Genomic DNA, 7514 nt, shown 5'->3' on the forward strand with positions numbered 1-7514 from the left:
GGACTGGCCGGTGAACATGCCTTCCGGCGCCACCATCAGCTCCTTCACGCGGCGGTACTTGTAGGGGTGGCGGAACTCCACGCGGGCGAGCGGCGCCCCACGGCCAGCCTCGTGCTCGATCGTCTTGACGACGCCGCGCATGAAGCCGTGGCGCTCAGCGTAGTCGAGAATGCGCAGCTTCGCGGGGCCGAGGCGCTTGTGGCCGTGCAGCTGGTAGATGGACCCGTTGCCCTTACGGCATGTCAGCACAGTCTTTCCCATCTTGTATGGTTGGCGACTTTCTTGAGAGGTGTGCCTCTGTTGTCTGTTCTTTCGTGTGTCCCTGCAGCCGCGGCGGCAAGAATAGTAATGATGGCAATGCGAGGAAGGAGAGAGGGGGAGGGAGAGAGAGAGAGAGAGAAAGCGAAATAGAAATAGCAATAGCGAAAAGACCAAGACGCAACAGCAGCAGTGCAAAGAGAAACCCGAAAGAGCCATTTCACGTGCATTCATTCACCACGACGAGAGCCTGAAGCAACGATGTCGCTCGCAGAAAAAAAAAGGGGGCCGTCGGAGGGAGAGAGAGAGAGATATGAAGCGCGTGTGTATCTTTTTTGTTTTTGTTTGGTTGTTGACTGTGTGAGTGTGAGCGCGCGAGTGTATGTATGTATGTGTGTGTGTGTGTGTGTGTGTGTGGACGCACGCGTGGAGGCTTATACAGATAGGTTATTAGCAAACACGCAGGTCCATGGCCGGCACACATACACACACACACAGACGCAAACGCACACTCAGGCCCATTTAAAAACAGACAGCTGTTATGCACCACATGGACACATTTGTGTGTCCTGTTTACGTCGGTGCGCACGTATGTGTATGCTGCGGTGGGTGGTGTGTTGTGTCCCTCACTCCCGCCCGTGCTGGCGGCGTGTTTAGACAATCATGTCCTCCATCCCGAACTCCTTGAGGAACGGCGCCACGTCCTGCTGCCACGATGCCTCAACGAGGTCGGGGCGTTCCATGAGGTTCAGCGACATGCGCAGGAGGTCCCACAACCCGCGCGTCGCCTGCCGCGAGCTGTCGCCCTGCGGGTTCGTGCCGCCCGCCTGCACTGCGATCGCCCGCGTGATTTGCTTCGCCGCGGCCGCGTACTGCTGCATGTTCGAGTACGACACCGCCATGTTGTACATCGCGCGCACGTAGCCCGGGTTGATGTCGAGGGCGCGGTTGTACGCGACAAGGGCCTCCTCGGGCTTGTTGCCGTTGGCGAGTGTGGCGCCGAGTTTGTTCCACAGCTCCGCCCCGTCGGGGCGAAGCTCGACGGCGCGGCGGAAGTTCGCGGCGGCCATTTCGTAGCGGTGCGAGAGATTGTGCAGCACGCCGAGGCTGGCGTGCAGCTGCGCGTCGCCGGGGTTCATCTCCACTGCGGCGTTGAGGAGCGTGCGGCAGTCGCGGTACTCACTCGGCGCGGCGAAGAAGAACTCTTCGTCGGCCACGTCCATGTCGTCGCTAATTGCTTCGGTGGGTGCCGCGCCGTCCTGCAGGTTCACGGAGCCGAGCTGCTCGTACTGCGGGTGGGACAGCAGCCATGCCCGCAGCGACTGCAGCGCCGCCTGCACATTGTGCTCGTTGGTGTGCGACACCGCCAGTGCGGCGTGTACGGCGGTGTCCTTCGGGTCCACTCTGCGCGCGTTGTTGAGTGCAATGATGGCGAGACCGTCCTTCTCGTTCTCCGCCTGCGTGGTGCCAAGGAGGCGCCAGCCCTCAAGCGAGTTCGGCTCCTTTTGGCAGACCGCCTCGAAGGCGAGGGCGGCCTCCGCGAGGTTCGCGAGCTGCAGCATCTCCCGCCCCTCCTCCATCGGGTTGTCGTGGTACAAGTACGGGTTGTTTGGCTCAAACGGGTAGTCGGTATTGTTCTGCGCCTGCTGCAGCCGATCCTGCATCTCGGCATACTCCCTCGCCCACTCCTCCACTTCGGCGGCGGGGTCTTGCGTGGCGTCGCCCATCATGGCGTCTTCGCTGCCGCCGGGCATAATGCCGCCGTGCAGGGGCTGCTGCTGCTGGTGTGGCAACATATTTTCAAAGACGCCTGGCGGCATCTCGAGGCCCTCAGCAGCGGCCCACTCCTTTAGGTACTCTGTGTCCTCCGCCACGTCAGGGTCGGGGCCCGGTCCCTGCACAACCTGCCCGGTCTCCTCGTCAATCAGCAGCTCCTTGTTGCGAATCTTGTCCATGAACTGATAGAACTTGGAGTTCTGAGCGTGCTCCTCCGTTGTCTGTTCCGGCTTCCCATCCGCAGTAAAGACCTGCGCGTCGTTGTAGTCCTGGGCCCACTCTGCGTTGCGCAGCTTCTCCGTCCACGCACCGTCATCCTGCTGCTGCTGCTGCGCCGATGTCGTGGTAGCCTCCTGTGCCACGGCCCTGTTGCCCGCTGTTGCCATTGCCGGGCGTGCCATCATCATAGGGGCGTACGGCATCATTGGCGGCGCGCCCATCACGAAGCCGCCGAAGCCCGGGCCGCCCATCATTGGCGGCACCATCATGTGCGGCTGCATCATGGCCGGCCCGGCCACGCCCTGCTGCGGCCCAGCGGAGGACGCGCGGAACGCCTCCTCCATATCACGCTGCTGGTGGTGAAGCATCATGGCATCATTCTGGTGCCTCTGCATCGTCATTTGCTGATGCTGCTGCTGCTGCTGAAGGGCGGCGAAGTGCTGCGCCCACTCTGCAGGGGCCCCCGGGTTCTGCTGCTGCTGCTGCATCATCATCTCATTCATGAGGGCATCCTGCTCGGGGTTGCCGCTGGTGCCGAGGCCGACGCCGCCATGCATGTGGAGGGCATTCTTCGCAAACTGCTGCCCCAGAGCCGCTCCTGCGCCGCAGTCCATATCTCCTCTTCTTTTGACTCTTGTTTGTGTAAATTTGCTTTTTTTTTCTCTTTCTCCTTCTTTTGATTTGTTTTTAGCCGATGGATACTTTGTTGTATTACCTGTGCTCCTCTCTTCGTGCTTGGGCTGGGTGCTGGGGCTCCTGATAGTGGTTGCTTTCCTTTACTTTTCACTGTGTGTGTGTGTGTGTGTGTGGTTCCCCCTTGATGAGTATCGCCTCTTCCCTTTTACCGCTGCTGTTGCTGCGGGGGGAGGGGAGGAGGAGGCGGAGAGGCAAGGGAAGAAGCAGGCAGGCCCATTGCGGTGCATGGAGAGCCGGGACGAGAGCAACAGCAACAGCAGCAGCAGCGAGAACAGAGGCAGGCAGCGAGGGGAGAGCGGTCCTCGACGACGCACATACTCAGACAAACGCAGACAAATTCAACAACAGAAAGACACGCGCACAGAAACACCGGAAATTGTTAAATTATGTTGGTTTGTCCCCTTCGTCTCCTTCGTCGCATACGACTCCAAAAGACACACCTGCCCGCCTCCCTCGAAAGAGACAAGGGGCAGAGAAGCGAAATAAAAGAGAAGAAGAAGAAGAAGAAAAAAAAAAAAGACGGCAAGGCCAAAGCAAGGATGCACAACAAAAAAGGGACCGTAAGTGCCCTGTGATCGATACAAGAAAAACAGATCCTATAGATAAACGCACACAGAGAGATAGAGATAGAGAGACACCTCTATAACATTAGAGAGAAAACAAAAAAAAAAAACATGTAAGATTTCTTTTCCTTGGAGGGGGGTTTCGTTGCATGTCGGCTCGCTCGTTTCTTACCTCTTCGTCTCACGTGGATGTGGAGGGGTGGGAGGGGAGAACTGGAGGGTCGTGGTGATGGTGGGGGTAGCGGGCGTGCCTGACTCCATCCCACTCTCCCACACACGCTCGGCACAGCCCTGGCCCAACACCAGCAGCCCCCGCCCCCCTCCTGCCGCCGCGCCGCCTCCATTCCGCAGCACAGACCACATTCGTTGGTGTGGTCAATATGTTACTGGTGTTTCTTCTGCCTTTTTTTTTTTGCCGTGGTGCCCGTGTCGCTGTGACGCGCCTCCACACGATGTCGTGGCGTGTTGTCCTGTGTCTCGTTTTCTCCTTATTCCTTTCGTTTTCATTTCCCCCCTCTCTTCTTTATGCAGTGCTGCTGGAGCTGTTTGCTAAAACTATTTCCCCCCCCCCCNCCCCCCCCCCCCTCATCCTCTTTCCCCTTTGATTTGATTTGTATTTCGTTTTCTCGCTACCTTCGCGCTTGCTGTCGCTCATCGGCTCTGTTACACGTGTACTTGCCGGCGCGGCGGCACATCTGCGGGTCGCCCCTCCCGCCCACTGCGCCCTCACTTCTGCCGCCGCTGCCCGCTGGTGCCTCAAAAGGTCGCGTCGTACTTGTCGACGAGCTCGCGCAGCCACCGCAGCGCCTCATCCTGCGTCTTGGTGCCGTGGCGGTGGTTGTCGCGGGTGCGGATGTTCACTGTCTGCGCGTCCTCCTCCGCCTGGCCAACGACGAAGATGAAGTTGTACCGCGCCAGCTCGGCGTTGCGGATCTTCTTGTCGAGTGTGGCGGTGCCGTTGTCGACGTCCGCGTAGAAGCCCTCGCCCTGGAAGAGGTCACGCACCCGCGTGGCGTAGGCGGCGTTCTCCAGCGACACCGGCACGATGATCACCTGCCGCGGGCTGAGCCACAGCGGCCACTCACCGCCGTAGTGCTCGCACAGAATCGCGATGCAGCGCTCGAGTGAGCCGAAGATGGCGCGATGGATCATGACGGGGCGCGCCTGGTTGGCGTCGAGGCGGTGGTCAATGCCGAGATCACGCACCGCCTTGTCGTACGACGAGAGTGCCTCATCGGCAGTCCCCGCCGCCGCTGCTGCTGGCTTTGCCTCTTCGGCCTTGGCGTCGGCGTCGTTCGGGTCGGCATGGCGCTCCTTCGGCTTTTCGCCTGATGGCGCTTCCGCCGCCGCCCCTTCCGCCGCGGCGGTGGGGAGTGTGTACTTGAGGCCGAAGCGCTGCGGCAGATTGAAGTCGAGCTGCACTGTGGCGCACTGGTGACGGCGCCGCAGCGCGTCCTCCACGACGATGTCTATCTTGGGCCCGTAGAAGGCGCCATCACCGGTGTTCTCCTCCCATGCGTCGGCGTGCGTCGGCCCGGCCCACGTGCTGTCGTCGCCCTCCACTGCAGCGCCCTCGCTCTTAGCCGCACGCTTCTTCATGAGGGCGCGGAACTTCTTCATACTCTCCTTGCGCCCATCGAATGTGAATGTGGCACCGTCGTTGAAGGGGTCTGGCAGCTTCTCGGGGATGCCGCAGAAGTGATTGAGGGCGGCGCGCAGGTACGCCTCCGCCTGGTCCCACATCTCCTCCGTGCCGAGCTTGTTATCCGGCCGTGTGGCGTGCTTGAGGAAGAACTTGAAGCCGAGCACGCGGTACACGTCGTTGAGGAACGTGAGGGCGCCCTGTATCTCCTCCTGCACCTGGTCCATGCGGCAGAAGATGTGCGCGTCGTCCTGCTGGAAGCGACGCACGCGCGTGAGGCCGGTAAGGGCGCCGCTCAGCTCGTTTCGGTGCAGCACGCCGAAGTCGGCGTAGCGGATAGGAAGCTCCTTGTATGAGTGCGGCTGCATCGCGAACATGATGCAATGCCCGGGGCAGTTCATCGGTTTCATGCCGTGATCCTCCTTCTCCACGACGGTGCGGAACATGTTCTCCGCGTACTTGTCCCAGTGNCCGGAGACCATCCAGAGGCGAGAGGAGAACATGTTGGGCGACACCACCTCCTCGAAGCCGCGGCGGCGGTACTGTTTGCGCTGGAACTCCACCAGTGCGTTGTAGATGCGGGCGCCGTGCGGCAGCCAAAACGCGCTGCCCGGTGATACCTCATGGAAGCCGAAGAGTTGCTGCTGTTTCCCAACCGTGCGGTGGTCACGGCGGGCCGCCTCCTCCTGCAGCGTCTTCCACTCCGAGAGCATCGCCTGCTTCGGGAAGGAGATGCCGTACACGCGCTGCAGCACCGCGTTCTCAGCCTTGCCCTCAAAGTAGGACGAGGAGTTCTTCGTCACGGCGTACGCCTTGACGCGGCTGGTGTCGGGGAGGTGCGGGCCACGGCACGGGTCGATGAGGTTGCCGCAGCGGTACACCGTGCAGGTGCCGTTCTCTGGCACCTTGCTCGCGAGGATCTTGCTCTTGAACTCTGTGTAGTTGAAGAGCCGCAGCGCGTCCGCCTTGCTGACGGTGAGGCGTTGGTACGGCACCTTCTGCTTGACGAGCTCCTGCATCGCCGCCTCGATGGCGGTGTAGTCAGTCTCAGAAAGCGGCCGGCTCGTCTCGCCCTCGTAGAAGTAGCCGCCATCCTCGAGCGCGGGCCCAACAGAGAGGCGCGTGTGGAAGACGCGCTCGAGGGCGTAGCCGAGTACGTGCGAGGAGCTGTGCCAGAACACGTTGCGGGCGTCCTCATCGTCCCAGTCGAGCAACTCGAGCGTCGCGTCGCACTCGAAGGGGCGGGTGAGGTCCCACAGTTCGCCGTTTACGCGCGCGACGAAGACCTTGTCAGGGAGGGAGTTCGACAGCCGCTTCGCTATTTCAATGGGAGTCGTCTGCCAGCTCGTTCCGTCCATGCGCTTGCCGTCGGGCAGCGTGACGGTGATGGGCGCCTGCTCCGTCGCGTACTTGGCCTGCTGGGCGGCGTACAGCTCGTCGAAGAGGGCGTAGCGGTCCTTCCAGAAGGGCGGATCTTGCAGCGTCTTGAGATCGACCGCGGTGGCAGCGGCGGCACCACCCTTTTTCTTACCCCCGGCCGCAGCAGTGGATGTTGTCGTCATTGTTGTGGCTGCTCGCGTGGCAAGTGTCGTGAGACAGGCTCGAGGGAGCAGTCGAAATCGCAGCAATGTTGTAGTTGGGTGGAATAACAGCAGCGTGGCTGGTCGTGCTGTGTTATCGAGGAGGACAGAAATAATAAAAAGACCTCTTTTGTCTTCCTTTTTGCTTGGTGTAATTGGTTAGGTATGCGTGTGTAAGTGTAAGTGGGGCAGTGGGTGATGGCGGATGCGTAATTCCCCTGTGCCTAGGCGTTAACTTCTTCGGCTGATGGCGACGGTGTTCTCGTTGTTGTTGTTGTTGATGGCGGTGGGGTGGGGGCAATAGGCAGAGGAGGCGGGGGAGGAAGTTGCAGCAAGGGCGGTGATACACAGAGCAGCACAGCAGGCCATGATGTATAGGCCCACACACACACACACACAGAGAGAGACATACACGCGTCCACATTCGCTCTTTCACAGACTCACTCTTCACGCAGAGCGGCACACACGCACACACACAGACGCGGGCACACATGTGCCTCACGCATGCGTCGCATTAAACGAACTCTCTTCACCGCATCCATCCATCACTTCTTCCTCTTCACCGCCGGCTGATCCACAGCGGTAGCAGTAGCCACCTCGCCACGCATGCGCTTTGTCCCAGACGCCTTCTGCGGTTCTTCCGGCTCACGTTTTTGCTTCCGCGGCTTCTGCTCCTCCTGCTGCTGCCCGCTCTCAGCGCGCGGCTTGCTGCGCCGCGCCTTGCCAAGCACGGCTGCGCGGTACGCCTCGTTCATAGCGCGCTCCGAGCTGCGTGCGTCC

The 7514-nt window shown here is 60.8% G+C and overlaps 4 protein-coding genes across 4 annotated transcripts; all 4 read right to left on the bottom strand.

Annotated features, from left to right (window-relative positions):
- On the bottom strand, window positions 1-492 carry DQ04_08371000 (60S ribosomal protein L2; the record flags this gene model as incomplete). The annotated part of the gene is made up of 1 exon (XM_009315531.1): window positions 1-492. A coding segment is annotated over one exon (492 nt), but the record flags the coding sequence as incomplete, so codon positions are not given.
- A 419-nt stretch (window positions 493-911) lies between these two features.
- DQ04_08371010 (putative peroxisome targeting signal 1 receptor) lies at window positions 912-2867 on the bottom strand (the record flags this gene model as incomplete). The annotated part of the gene is made up of 1 exon (XM_009315532.1): window positions 912-2867. One exon carries the CDS (start codon window positions 2865-2867, stop codon window positions 912-914), a length of 1956 nt encoding a protein of 651 aa, XP_009313807.1.
- Window positions 2868-4268: 1401 nt separating this feature from the next.
- On the bottom strand, window positions 4269-6716 carry DQ04_08371020 (threonyl-tRNA synthetase; the record flags this gene model as incomplete). The annotated part of the gene is made up of 1 exon (XM_009315533.1): window positions 4269-6716. One exon carries the CDS (start codon window positions 6714-6716, stop codon window positions 4269-4271), a length of 2448 nt encoding a protein of 815 aa, XP_009313808.1.
- A 563-nt stretch (window positions 6717-7279) lies between these two features.
- DQ04_08371030 (hypothetical protein) lies at window positions 7280-7489 on the bottom strand (the record flags this gene model as incomplete). Its single annotated transcript, XM_009315534.1, has 1 exon — window positions 7280-7489. One exon carries the CDS (start codon window positions 7487-7489, stop codon window positions 7280-7282), a length of 210 nt encoding a protein of 69 aa, XP_009313809.1.
- Between the last annotated feature and the right edge of the window lie 25 nt (window positions 7490-7514).

Source organism: Trypanosoma grayi, assembly GCF_000691245.1.
Source record: "Trypanosoma grayi strain ANR4 Tgr_837_V1, whole genome shotgun sequence".
Lineage (NCBI taxonomy): Eukaryota > Euglenozoa > Kinetoplastea > Trypanosomatida > Trypanosomatidae > Trypanosoma > Trypanosoma grayi.